We start from the raw sequence: 14,663 nt of genomic DNA, 5'->3' as shown, positions 1-14,663 counted from the left end.
TTTCAGATGTTCGACAACAGCTCGACAGTTTTGGAGAAAATGGATCAATATCTAACAAATTCATCAACATACAGCAGCTCGACGATTTTCGCCCAAAATGGAAAGTTTTGTGGAAAATGGTATATTCCACCGCCTGACGGTTGAATCATTCTTGGAAATTGAGATTTTATTGAAACAATTTGCTTGCAAAAGGAGCTTCAATATCAAGAATTTCATTCAACCACTTCTAAAACTCGATAATTCTTGAGTTCACTGAACAGAGTGGCGTGTGAAGTACACAAGTTTAACACACACACACACACTCACTACCGGCTAACTTGTACCGGATTTGCATCGGATTTCATGTACGAGGTTTGACATTTTGCTACATTTGGATACAGCGCTGCCACCGAACCGTCCCCGCACGACGATTGGGGATAATGTACGGAAATGAGAATAGTCCTGGGGGGAAGGGAGGTAGCTGGAAGGGAGCATGGAGGGCCCCCTCCCTCCAAAAACCCCAAATTCGATTACCAACCAAGTAACACTGTTTTACGCAGTATCACTTCGCTGGAAAGTGCAAAGGTCAACCAGTGTGTAGTGCGATTCTGTGTGGGAGTGGTGGGAACAAAGTGTTCAACTGACTGTCCTCAAAAAACAAAACAAAAAACCCCCCCCCCCCCCCGGAAAAATCGATGAAACCGAGCGCGCCACATCGAAATTATGTGACCTTTTACTTTTACCACCGAAACACCCCCAAAAATTCGACACACACACACACACAACCACCAGTACAACCGGGAAGGATCCACCGATGCGAGAAAGGCACATATAGGAGCAATCGTTTATATTGTTTCTGCCCCGTTCCGGTTGTCATTTAGCTTTGTTTGTGTGTGTGTGTTTTTTCAACATTTATGTTATTATTTCGCTTTTAAATTAATTTTTATTCTTCTTTCTTTTCCGCCGAATTCCAACACCAAAATTCCAACGCTTTCCCAAAAAGTAGAGGACGCCGAAGCGGACGAAGAGGACGGACAGAATGGCCGGAGTGACGACCGGGGCGACCGGGGCGACCTCAACGGCGAAAAGGAGAAGCTGGACGAGGAACATTCGCTACGGGACGACGGTTCGCCGGAACCCCCGAATGGGGAAATCGTGTCAATACTTCGCAAAAATGGATCCCTGCTCCAGAGCCAGTAAGTATGCGGAAACAGAAAAGCAATTCTAGGAATGGAGAGAAGAAAAAACCCTTAGGAGGTCTGAAGGGCGAGGGAGGGGGCAGAGCGTGGGAACGATCTTCCAAACACCAATCATCGAACCGGTGCTTACTGCTTATTTCCCTCGTCTTTTTTCTTTCTTTTTTGCGGCACCTTGCCCAACACCCTGGACACGATGAAATTGCAAACGATGCTGCTGCTGCTGCTGCTGCTCTCTCACTCGCTCGCACTGCCGACCGGGTCGGCTCTCCTCCAGGGAAATATCCTCCAGCCAACAGAACTTCTTCCGAATGCTGGATCAGAAGATCGAAGAGGTAGGTGTTTCGTTGTTGTTGTTCGGGGAAATTGAATTGTTTCGCTCGTATCACGCGTAACAAGCGTGTTTCGCATGTGTGTGTGTGTTCGTGTTTGCTGCTGCCCTTTGTTTGTGTTTCATTTTTCCGACCGACGCAGCAACATGTGTGTGCTTGGTTGGCGGCGATGTCCCCCTTTTCTTGTGTCCTTCAAGACGATGTCCTGCACTTGTTGTTGACGCGAGAGACGCTGAACTTTGGCGCAAGAGAGTAAATTGAGTTTGGAATCCAATCAATTCTGTTTATAGTTGCTTTGTATGGGCCCTTTTATCAGGCACTGCGCGTGTGTTTGTTGGGGTGAAACAGAACATTGGAAGCTGCAATTCGAATTCCAGGTATTGCGATGATTCATTTCCTGCTAAGCTGTCCGAAACAGTCAAGTTTACGGGTAAATGGTTTATTCTATAGCGTGGAGTGGTTCGCCGAACAGAATAACCGGTACCGGTGTCTAATGGTTACTCTTTTTCCCGCGCGGGGGCGTCTTTGTAGGGCCCAGATTATGACTCGAGCAGTGAGACGGAGCAAGCGCTGGAAGAGGCCCGCCTGAATGCGCTGGTGCAGCACTGGGAGTCGGCCAGCTTGACCACGTCGATGTGTTCTTCCACCAGTCGGTCCCTGCAGGGTACGCCGGTCCGACAGGTACCGCTCAGGTAAGCCACACCACCACCATGCAGGGCGGAGGCAACGCGACGTGTATGTAACGCTTTAGCATCGAAATTGCAGACAGCCTCCACTGAGGCCGCCGTTCCAGCAACCGCTCAGTGCCGAGCTGTTGTCCCAGCAGCAACTGCTGCTCAAGCAACAGCACCACCATCTACACCAGCAGCAGCAGCACCAACAGCAGCAGCATCTGCAGCAGCAGCAGCAGCTGATCCAGCATCAGCAGCAGCAGCTGCACAACCTCCAGCAGCAGCAGCAGCAGCAACACAGCCTGCAAACGGCACAAGGTTCACAGCAGTCACCGCAGCAGCAGCCCATACTGCACCCGAACCTCAGCATCGGCATGAACAGCCCGAAGCGGATAATTGCCACGGGTAATGCGGTCAGCGTTGGCGGAATGCCGCTAGGGGGCGATGGACCCACCCAGCGCCAGCTGCTGTCGCAATCGATCATCCATCAGAACTATGGTGTGATACAGCCGTCCCAGACGACGCCTCAGCTGCGTCCGAGCTCAGGTCGCACACTACCCTCGCCGGTTCAGTGTTTGCAAATGTCCTACTACCAGCAGCAGCAGCAGCAGCAACAACAGCAACAAAGCCAACAACAGCAGCAAGCCCAATCCCTTAGCCAACAATTCCAACAGCAGCAAACGTTACCTCCACATTCTGCGACGTCCTACTACAATGACATTCTGCGACATCCGATGCAGGTGAGTGACAATTCCTGCACATACCGGTTACGGTAGAAGAGCTCTAATGCTGTATTCTTGGGCGTGATTGGAGTAAGTTGGAAGATCTTCAAGACTCATCATGACTTATTGAAGATATTCATGACTTATTGAAGATAGTGCTCTAATGCTAGAGAGCTCTAATAGAGCTCTAATGCTGTATTCTTGGGCGTGATTGGAGTAAGTTGGAAGATCTTCATGACTCATCATGACTTATTGGAGATATTCATGACTTATTGAAGATAGTGCTCTAATGCTAGAGAGCTCTAATAGAGCTCTAATGCTGTATTCTTGGGCGTGATTGGAGTAAGTTGGAAGATCTTCATGACTCATCATGACTTATTGGAGATATTCATGACTTATTGAAGATAGTGCTCTAATGCTAGAGAGCTCTAATAGAGCTCTAATGCTGTATTCTTGGGCGTGATTGGAGTAAGTTGGAAGATCTTCATGACTCATCATGACTTATTGAAGATATTCATGACTTATTGAAGTTAGTGCTCTAATGCTAGAGAGCTCTAATAGAGCTCTAATGCTGTATTCTTGCGCGAGCTTGGAGTAAGTTGGAAGATCTTCATGACTTATTGAAGATAGTGCGAGATCTTTGACTTTGACTCTCCAAACATCTTCCTTCGTGTCTCAACGAACCTTCATTAGTCTAACACAAGCGGTATTGCCCACTTCTGGTAATTAGACTATGACTTCTGTAGCTGTCTAACACCTTTATGACAGGACAATGCCTACGAATGTGACAGCTATGCGTGGGGAGTTGAGAACACTCAAGAGAAGACTGCGATGCTTCGTGCAAAAGAGAATATTCCCGCGATAAATGGGTGGTACTTAAAAATGGCTTCTTTGAATCATTCAATTCAATTTTCTTGACGATGGGAAACAACAAGTGAAACAACGCAACATAAGTTTTAAGTTCATTGCTCAACAAAACTGAGCGAAAATTTATTGTACTGCAAGAGATACCCCGTGTACGGAAGGGCAGTTAGGCTTCATTATTTCTTCGATAAATTACCTGAAGAGTCATTAGAATGTGAAAAAATAACGCTTCCGAAAGCGTGTTTATGGGCGGCAATGTGTTTGAAACGGGCAAAGCACAACCGAAACCGGCAGGACAATATCTCCGCTAAAGATGTTCCAAGAATACCTGAACGCGACTACAGGAAGAAAACGCTTGTTGTTGCTGCTGTTTTTTTTTCTTCTTCTTCGGTTCGTTGCAATGCTATCAGCCAGTGGGTCCATTTATCAGCTGCCTTTTGGCGGTGAAAAACAGACCCATCGTTCGGAAAGTCTCCCACGCAGCAGCGCAGTAGATCATCTGGCCCCTGGTGGCGAGGGTAAACTTTCGCGTAGCTGCCATTTTTCACCACCTAGGGGAAGAAGTTTGCTAGTTCGCGCGGCGAGTGCCTATTTTACTCGCACCAGAACCTCGTTCACACGCTTGCAAATGGAACACCAGCAGCGATGCAAAAAAAAAAAATGAATAAAAAACAAAGGTGTTGTAATGTTTTGCTACGGCGTTGGCGTGCTTCACCCGTCAGCTGCCGTATCGGTTGGCGAACATCTCCCCGGGAACACTGTGCCGGCACGCAAACGATCCCCCCCCACGGCAGGTGGTATCGGTGGCTAGGAAATTGCGTGCCTTGGGGCAACAGGTAATCTTGGCTTGGACCTGATTAGAGACACTGATATCATCACTTGTAAGCTTCAGGTCGCCGTTTTTTTTTTTGTTATTCGGTTAGCTATTGCCACCAAGCATCCAAACCGCCTACTAACAACGAACGGACCCGCCATCGGTTCGTCTCCCCGTGCATAATCCACTTTCAGAACGCGCCCCTCCAACTGCTCGAATTTCCAAAACTGTGTAAGAAGGCCACTTTTAACGCGCGCCTTCAATTACCCCTCGGCAAACGGCATGTGCGGCTTTTCGCGAGACACCCCCCACTGGGCGCGCGGTGGGAGGGGTGAACCGCACATTTACCGGATGTGCATGCAATATTTCTTTTAGTCCCAACTTTCCGCGTTCGCGAGTACCGGATAGATACACAAACAGCTCACGCTACATGAAGGAGAATTTTTAAACTCTTCCCCCCCCCACCCCCCTTCCCTCCCCCGCATGTACTTAACTACCCCACCGGCGAGGAGAACGTTTCATTTTTCATGTGGCGTTTGTTAATGCGCGCGCAAACACAAGTAATCGGATGACTGGCAGTGGGGTTGGGGGGGGGGGGGGGGGGAGGGAAAAGCAAAGAATATATATGGCAACATAACGTATCGTTTGTTTTTTCATTTCTCCGATTGTGTGTTTTATATATTTTTTTTTCTTAGGGCGCTCATTGTTGTACATTGTTTGTATTAACCGTGCTGTTTAAACTGCGTGTGTGCTCTCTTTCATCGTTTATTTATCTATTTTATTATTTGGCTTCGGGTGCACTTTATGTTCATGACCTTTAGCGTTCTAAATTTTTCGGTCTCAAATTACCCAACCCCCACCCCCCCCTTCCCGCTCACTCCTATACAAACAAGAAGATGCCTTTCATTTGTAAGGCAGGTTCGCCACCGAAGGATTTAGACATGTGTGTACGTTGTGCACTCTTGCTCCGATGGGAGGAAATCGGTAATGTGGCTTTACGTTACTACCTAGTACTGGCCATAATGGGAATGTATTCTTTTTTTCGCATACTACAAACCATCAAGATTAAGATCTTGTATCTTGTATTAATACATACAACTTCTACTACTTCTGCGTGACAGCATTTGCGGCACCACAGTTTACTAACCCTGTTCCAGCGCAGTTTGTGGCGTGCACCTAATCTAAAACCCATCTCACGTTACCCTACCAACGGTCTAACAATAACGCCACACGCAACATTATCTACATGCTTGATATGGACAACATATTTATAGCTACCGCTACTAAACTAACCATTAAATAAAACAGTAAACACATAACATTTCGCTAAAACAACGGTGGCCGGGTTTATCGTTAGACATTGGTTAGGTCATCTAAGCGCTGATCTCGTGTATCATCTTTCCCGGGCGAGGATCGCCGTATCATATCACTGTCCAACCGCTTCCTAACGTTGGCTCTTGCAGTGGCCTTGCTAAATGTCCCATCGACAACGCACATACAGACAGCACCCACAAGCGTTCCGTACGCTGAGATGTCCGGGTCTTTTGGAGGATCATTTCCCAGATGGGTACATTACACGCGAACATGATCACGGTGGACACGCACCGCATAGAAAGCCACAGCCACACAGATGGATGCGAGTTCTCATGCCCAGTTGCCCTAATTGGTCGATTGTGGTAAAGCACGTGAGTGACATTCTGCACGCATGGTTGATGGTAAGCGTGTGTGCGTTGATCAGTAGATCAGTTTCCTTTGCTGATGATGTTCATTTAGCTGCAGTTACACGGATCGTCTCGTTCGCGTTCGTTGGGTAATGGGCAACACATGTTGCATCGTGCTTGAAGGATTGGTTGGCATTAATCTGTAAATGTAAATAACACGAAAAGATCTTGTTTAGTTTTAGGTTTTCCAGTTCCAGGAAGATGTCAATCATGAAGCGCCGTAAAGTATGCAAATGAACCGTTTACTGCTTGAAACTCAATAGGTGGATAAATGGATAGGGTGAGAAAGTTGTACGACAGCTTAAGCTTCAAATGTTTTCACAAACACTGTCTATTGTTTATGCAATCGAAGCTTTGCAGTCTCATCGCTTCGTATCGTCCATTAGAGTGGTTCCTAATTAGAAACAGTTGTTCACAGACCGACCATAATTTTGACGAGCCGCAAACAAACGGCCAGGCGAATTAATCATTGAGCTATTTTCAAACCACAACGACATGATTGAAAACAGTTCATTACTGTACATCTTTCACCCTCCGTGTAACGCAATCTCTACGCCGAATGAGCTTAACTTTTACTTCGATTAGCATCTCCGTCTTAACGACCTCCAGTCCAGTGCGGAAAGAAAAACTTCCCCAGAGAAACCGATGGAAACTGAAAATAAACCCGGCACCGTTGGTAGCCCAATGCTCATCTATTCATGCTACGCTACGCGGGTTCGTGAAGATCGTTGCTTATCCTATCGCAGCGTAGTTCGTTATCGCACCCGATGGTCGTTTGCGGACGATGAACAACGTTTGCTGCCTTACCGGAAAACGGCCACAAAGTGTAATCCGAGATGATAAGAATTAATTTCGAGTAGTCTCTCATCGTACAATCCGATAGCAGCGAATGCAGATTGCCCCCGAAAGATGACTGAGCATGAAAGGTTCGGAAAGGTTCTCAGAATTCCTTGCTGGAAAGAGAGGACGTCAGCAATAAAGCAAAGATCTCCGAATATCCGATTTCCATGCACTTCTTGTCGTGGGTTGTATGACTAGCATTGTTTAAATTATGGCTTTCCTTTTAGCATCCTGCATTTCCCGAGTACCCGAACGAAACCACATCCATCTCAAATCAAAAGTGTGCACGAAAATCGGCTAAATTACGGTGTAATCACACGGCAACAATAACGAAAGTCATGTTAGTTCAGGATTTAACAAACCAAAAATCCCTCCCCCCGGCGCGAACCAACAATCGAAAGGCTGTGTGCATGCAAACATGAAAGGTTACAGTCGCCGCAATGCCTACGACACTCTTCCACGTCGCTTGTAGGTCATTGTGGATCACATTTTTTTTTTACATCTCCATCGCTCGCGATACGCACTGGAGAACTACTCTGTCCGGAACAATGCGTATGCGTTGCAGGAAAAAAACAACAACCAGCCCCCAGATGGTTGAACGACGAGCACAAAGACGGCAGCGCGCTAAACGGTGCAGCTCCGGTTGCGTGATACGCAATAATGGGTCGCCGCACGCCGAACGGACGCGCGGACGTAATATGTAGCGTGGAAAAGAGAAAAGAGCAGTGCCAGCGCGCCGTGCGGCCCATGTTGTATCCGAGCGACAACAATGAGTTGGATAATTACAATTTGTGAGCGAATTAAAATTTCGCCAACAGATGAAACCCACCAGGGGCGGTGCGATATAGTGTTGACCCTGCCCTCGGGAAAGGGTAGGAACCGCAGTTGAAAATCGCCTCCACGGACGTACACACAGCGGTGATCCACACGCAAACATTGCTTCTGTTTGCGTGCTGCAGGGGATGGATGAGTGAAGTACGCAAATCAGACGGTCGTAAATAATACTCAATCAGAAGGGGTGGAGGGAGCCTGCGCCAGCACAGGTGGGAAGGACGTCAGGTAGGTTAGGCACACGGTCGCACTATCAGTAACACAGCGCTATTGCATGTCTTCCGGGAGCACTAAGCTCCCCGGCGCTGTTTCGACTTAGATGTCGAGCGGAAATCATAGAGCTGCTGGCAGTCGTAGCAGTATACTAATGGTGGTGGAGGCTATTTACAGTAAATGACGGGGGTGTGGAGAGCGGCACTCTGTTTGTAGAGTGTGTGCTGGAAGGGTTTAAGCTGTGTCACTCATAAACGGTTTATTATGGCTGTGTTTATAGCGGAAAGCAGATGAGATCTATTATTGGAGCTATTACTAATTTCATCCAGCAGAGAGCAGACGGTAGATGGCGCTAGTAGTAATTGGCTCATCATGTTTATTACCTCCAAGAGTTCTTCCAATCGGGGGAGAACGCTATTACAAATGCGTTAAGATATCTCTCCAATGCCCATTCAATTGGGATCTCTATTAGCTATAACCCAACTGCTTATTGGGTGGTTAAGAAGTTGAAGCGATGATCTATTGAAATCTCTTTCTCACACCTTTATTAATCGATCAAAAGTTTAACTTTCTCTTGCAGCTGGCCAGGAAGATCTCACCCAAATAGAGAGCCGTTCCAACAACCTGCCGTCGGGGCAAACCATTCCCAAATCGTTGATAAGCATTGAAGAGTTAATTAAAAGTCAAAAATTTATTTCCACACCGAGCGGGAAAAATTTGCGTTTAATATCATCTTCTTCCATTCGCCGTTCGGTGTCTATTTTCGTTCGCCGGCCGAGGCAAATCGATATATTGCCTCTCGGTACCGCCCTTCACGGGCCATTAAGCGCCAAATGCGCCGTCAGGGCAGAGCAATGAAGTTGCAATATTTTTGGAATTAGCTGAGCACCATTAAAGCCCCAACTGCTCGTCTGGAGTTATCCTACAGAGAGGCCAAACAATTTCTCCCATCTTAGATGTACGGGATGGGTTTATCCAGCTGAAAAAACGCTGATTAGTCTTGGGAAGAAGTGAACAAAAATGTGTACTGAACGCAGGGGTGTGCGAATCTTCACGTTTCTGCTCGGTCTCTGAACTTTCTCTCGCATTGTGCTTTAATGCGTACGCTTCTTGTTGTAGTGTCTAAACAGGCGTTCGTGGGATTTGGCGTTTGTCAAACGCTGCCTGTACAAAACTTTGCTACCAACGCCGTACTTGGAATCTTGAGAGGAACTTACACAACAGACTGCGTGGAATTCGCGGTATCTCAACGCCTCACCACAGCTCCCGGAAAGCCTGCCGAACCGTATCCACGCTCCATCGGGCCGCATTGATCACTGAAGTCGGCGCGACAACATTCCAAACAGACACTTATAAAACAAGTATGTACATCACTTTCACTAGCATTTTAATGCCTCGCACCGCACTCCCGTGTGTGTGGCCCATTAAGGAGCTTGGATGGGGGGGACCTGGTTTGACTTTCCCGGGCTGTATGAGTCACCGCGGATGCCCCCGCCGCACCCTTAGGTCGCGTGCTGCGTGACACCGTTACTCGCGAAACCGGGCGGCGGCGAGTTCAACGCACCGTTGACATTGGCTGTTGTGACGGGTGGTGCTGTGGGAATGATCGTTGCCGGGACGGTTCCCGGGCCCGCCTCCACGTCCTGCTCGTTATCGAAGCGCACGAAGTTGTTCTGGGTGGTTGGCAGCGGTTCCTTGCCGAACATCCGATACAGCACGATTAGGCTGACCAGCACGTACACGTTCGCCACTGGAAAGACATTGTTCGATCAGTGGCGACTCGGCAGGAGGTGTTTGGTCCACCGGCAGCAATACTTACGTATCATCACCACCAGCTGGCGCGTATCGATCGTGGCCAACTCGGACATGCGTCCGGTGCAGAGGTTGACCGTTTCCTGCACGATCACCACCACACCGTCCGCAATGAACAGCGCCAGAAAGGGGGTGATGTAAATCTTGTGCTCCTGTTTGCCGCCGGGGGGATTTGGAGATGTGATGGTCGGAGTTGGTCCACATGTGGAGTAGAGTGGGCAGATAGCGAAGAGAGAAGGAAATAAGTAGATGCACAGCACAGTACAGTGCGCTATCGAACAACAAGATCGAAATTTCTCGCGGTAAAGTTTAAAGCTGACTCCGGTCGCCCTCCTACTCCATCCATCCCTTACCTTGTACAGTCCGGCCACCAACAGCACCGATGCCGTCAACCATAGGACCGATTCGAGCTGTATCAGCACGGGAAACTTTAGCACCGGTTCGACTGCATGATGGCACCAAGCGATGTCAACCGTCGGTTGGCCAGATGATTTCGCCAGTTTCGTCCCGGTAAGATGGCGGAAGGGAAGCAGAAGAAGAAGGAGATAAATTCATTACTCGAAAGTTTGTCTTTCGCTGCGGATACGCTTGTGCATCGTGTGGCGCATCAGTTCAGCGATGGCAGATGCACCTGCAAACCACGAATTGGCAAGTTGGTGCGTGTTTGCGATTTTCTCCACCATTTTTTTTTTGTTTTCTTTTTGTTGCTTGCTTGCCGCTCCCATTACTATCGAGTGCACCGGCTTTGGCCGGGGCACAATATCGTATCATTCGCGTGTGGCCAAACAACAGCAACTGGAACAACTTATGCTTCACCGGTCCCCCGGTGGGACGATGGGAGGTGGTGGTGGTGTCCGGCGCCGTCATCTGACCGTCGCCGGGGAACCGTTTTGCGGTCGGTGCTGAAGTTTCTAATTGGACCAACACTTTGGAATATTGACACTACACGAACTACGGCTGTCCATGTTCATAAGTTTCAGCTTCCGAGCAGGGAAAACTCCCTTCCAGTCACAATCAAAACGGATGTGATTGAAAGCTCTCTCAGTTGTATAGGTGGTTCCGGAGGAAAACAGTCCAAATCTCCATTTTTTTCCGCGGAACAACACCTAATAAATATTAATTTGTTGTTTTCATTTGCCTCAATTGCAAAGTGAAAAAAAAAACATTGCAAAAAACTGAAGCAACCTTTACGTATTGGGGATTTTTTTTTGACTCATCAAGTTTAAACTAACGGCAAGAGGGGAACAAAAAGGTCTGGAGCTAGTTCCAAATAACAAACCATCAACCTTTTTTTTCGATAACAATATTTCGTGAGTGTGGAACAAGATAATCAACCAGCGTGCACAACAACAGCAGCAGCAGCAACAACAAAAACGATAAATAAACAATGATCAGCCTGTGCTCTGCAGGAAATGGAACACGAAACAGAGCAGAGGAAATGGGAAATTCGCATCAGGTAAAGTTTGCACTTTCGGGGGTGGTGGAAAAAAACAGAATTGAACCCCCCTTCTTTTTTAACCAATTATTTTTCGATTTAGTATGATTAATCACTAGCCTTTTTTTTTAACTGCGGTGAAACTGCTCCAAAAAAAAAGGACCGTGGTGACCGTGGAGCAATTGTGTTTTGCACAGCACCACCTTGCTTCTATCGTGCTTGGTCTGCACAGCTGAATAAATACATGTACGAGCGCACAAAACAACGGTGTGCGCCTTAGAGACTCGCACCTTTTCGCGCTATTTATAACATCAAAGCCGAACCTTAGAACTGTGTCATTTATGTAAGAGCGATCGCTAGTAGGGATGGGAAAGTTAACTCTTTGCATGATTTAGAATAAAGACTTACCTCACTGCAACCAGCAATGATTTCAATCGTGAGTTAAATTGGGGATTTAACTCTTCACGGCGATCTTCAACACATGAGTGTAACTCGTGAGTTTACTCGGAATTTAACTCTTCACGGCGATCTTCAACTCAAGATTTAACTCTTGTGTGAGTTAAATCAGTGAAGAGTTAATTCATGATTTAAATCATGAGTTGAAGGTCGCCGTGAGGAGTTAACTCACACACGAGATGTCTCATGATTCACAATGGTGAGTTAAAGGTCGCCGTGAAGAGTTAATCCCGACTTAACTCACATTACAGTTAACTCATGAGTCAGAATGGTGAGTTGAAGGTCACCGTGAAGAGTTAAATCCCGAGTTAACTCACACAAAAGTTAACTCATGATTTTAATTGTGAGTTGAAGATCACCGTGGAGAGTTATATTCTGAGTTGACTCACACACGAGTTACCTCATGAGTCACAATCGCCATGAAGAGTTTAATCTCGAATTATTTGCAGCAAGAGTCAATTCATGATTTGTGAGTTAAAGGTCGCCGTTAAAGGGAATTGAAGTTATTCTTCTTGGAGTTTTGAATTAACTCTCACTCCCTAGAAAGATTCAGATCGTTCCTTCATTCTGAATCATTGAGCACATCATCAGCCCCCGCTCTATAGCGGTCTATTAAACGAACAAACCCTTTTTTGTTTGCGTAATGGTGAAGTTAAAGATGCCCTTTGCTTGTTAAACAGATCTAGGCGCGATCGTGATGTGTCTATCCCAATGTTCCCTGCTATCACCCTCGGTGAACTTACACTCTTCCTCCACGAACAGGGGCTCGTCGTGTACGTCCCGGCCCATGAACGAGCTCACGATGATGACGGAGGTGAAGAAGATCGTGCAGAACGCGATGAAGTATCCGTGAAACTTCATGAAGTACCGAAAGATTCGGTTCATGATCATCGATTCAAGCATTTTCGGGCGTGTGATTGGGGAAGGGGACACAGATTTGGGTGAACGATCGGGGATTTGTCGTTGTTTTTCGGCGTGCTGTGGGTTTGGAATTTGTAACCCACAAACGAGATTATAATGGGCAGATCAGTACCCAGTACTGAGCCGTGATGCGAGGGGTGGTTCTGCAAACGCAACACTGTTTTGCTTCCAATCGTTGTTACTTTTGTTTCTCTGCTCACTGCACACTAACTCGCCCACCGCGTTGTTTCTTCTACTTGCTGTTCTGCAACGTTCCGCTAAACGCATGCCACGACATGCCAGGTGGCGCAACACGCGACGAACCCTTGGCGGATCGCTTCGAACCTGACGAGGAAGCACTTTAACCAACCACGGTGTTTTGTGCCCTTTTCGACGATGCGTTGCGCCAGCGGGGTCTTCGTTTTCGGCCTGCCGTATTTCTTTCTTTTGCGGTATGTTGGTCGGTTCGCGACTCGCGTTTCGAAACGCACACAACGCGAACGCGGCACCGCGAAACACGGACCACCCCACCGCACACACTTTTGCAGCAGTAGCAGCACGCAACACGAGACCGAGCGGATCCTCCAACAATGAGCGTTTATTTCCGTTAGTGACCGCGCGTCAAGTGTTGATCTCCCTTTCACCGGGAGATGTGTACAATGGATGATCTCTGGAGATGGATGGACACACACACAAACACACACACACACACGGTGCGCAAAATCCGGATGAAAGCACTTCGAGAATTCACTGCGACACTGCGGCACGCTGAAGTGATCACACACAGAAAAACCACTGCGCCCACTGCCTGCACCGATATGATTGGATCGATTGTCGTCGCTTCGCAACGAAGCACAGCACACTTTGCTACTTTGCTGCCATATTCTTCCCCTGTTACGGGGGTGTGTTGCACTATTAGGCACGTGAAGTAATGCACGACATCGTTAGGACGGCGACGCGGTTCACTCTCTACCTGACGGTGGCCTCTGGTACACACGGTTCAGCTGAAGAGTTGCTTTGCGGAAGCAGACACGACCGCACGAACGACCGACTGACTGAGTTATGTGCGTACCTATTTTGGGGAACCTGTGGATAAACACGGTTGTTTTGCTGTTTAGGGTATGGTGGAGCGGTTTGGACTGCGCATTAGTGTAACATTATTAAATTTATTAAATTTTTTTTTTTTTGTAAAATTTTGACAGTTCGTTTTTTTCTGGTCAACCATTATAATTAATCATAGTGCTTTTATTAAGACCTGCTGTTAAAACTGACTACATATTATATATTCCTGCCCAGTCTCTTTGTCGTCGTGATTCGTTGTCTGTGCCAATCAGTCACACCTTGCATTGGTGTAATGATCCTCTGCTCTCTTCAGATAGTTTAGCGATTTTTCTGATCGTTATGATTAACAATTCTTCCTTAGCCTCCTTCCGTTCATGCGCTCGTTTTTAAATTGTAATGCATATTTGCTTTCCTTTTTTGTAATTCCTTTTTCGCCGGTTGCCTTTGCTCCCACTTTAAATTTTTCGATCGTCAAAGACTGTCTTATTTCAATTTATCTTTTTTATTGGTATTTTTTATATTAGTGTACATTGTTGAGCCTAAATGGAAGAATAATAATAATAATAATATTAGCAATATTTTAACTTTTTTATTACTTCACGGAGAGGATCTTCTGTAACAATATAGTCAAAGTCCAGTACAGGTCCCATAGTAGGCATAGGTTTTTGGTAGCTCTTGGAACAATAATGCAAAACAAGATAATAATACATCGCCAAGGACCCTCCTAATTATCAAAAATAAATCCAAATTGTAAAACTATTACAAGATCATATTACTCAATCAATTTTGAGCATAACATTTTTCATATACAGTTG

The 14,663-nt window shown here is 46.8% G+C and overlaps 2 protein-coding genes across 2 annotated transcripts in view; one reads left to right on the top strand and one right to left on the bottom strand.

Annotated features, from left to right (window-relative positions):
* LOC128715493 (putative cyclin-dependent serine/threonine-protein kinase DDB_G0272797/DDB_G0274007) overlaps window positions 1–14,663 on the top strand; it is a 54,976-nt gene that overhangs the window by 30,354 nt on the left and 9,959 nt on the right. The window contains exons 2-5 of the mRNA XM_053810398.1: window positions 983–1,175; window positions 1,453–1,510; window positions 2,039–2,199; window positions 2,273–2,918. Of these exons, the coding sequence (XP_053666373.1) occupies window positions 983–1,175; window positions 1,453–1,510; window positions 2,039–2,199; window positions 2,273–2,918 (1,058 nt within the window). The remainder of the gene's footprint in view (window positions 1–982; window positions 1,176–1,452; window positions 1,511–2,038; window positions 2,200–2,272; window positions 2,919–14,663) is intronic.
* LOC128715494 (uncharacterized) lies at window positions 9,686–12,789 on the bottom strand. The gene is made up of 4 exons (XM_053810399.1): window positions 12,630–12,789; window positions 10,349–10,440; window positions 10,003–10,147; window positions 9,686–9,933 (listed from the first exon to the last, which is right to left on the bottom strand). Exons 1-4 carry the CDS (start codon window positions 12,787–12,789, stop codon window positions 9,686–9,688), a joined length of 645 nt encoding a protein of 214 aa, XP_053666374.1.

Source organism: Anopheles marshallii, chromosome 3, assembly GCF_943734725.1.
Source record: "Anopheles marshallii chromosome 3, idAnoMarsDA_429_01, whole genome shotgun sequence".
NCBI lineage: Eukaryota > Metazoa > Arthropoda > Insecta > Diptera > Culicidae > Anopheles > Anopheles marshallii.
Note: the sequence above shows the minus strand (reverse complement) of the source record. Positions and strands in the feature narration are given on the sequence as shown.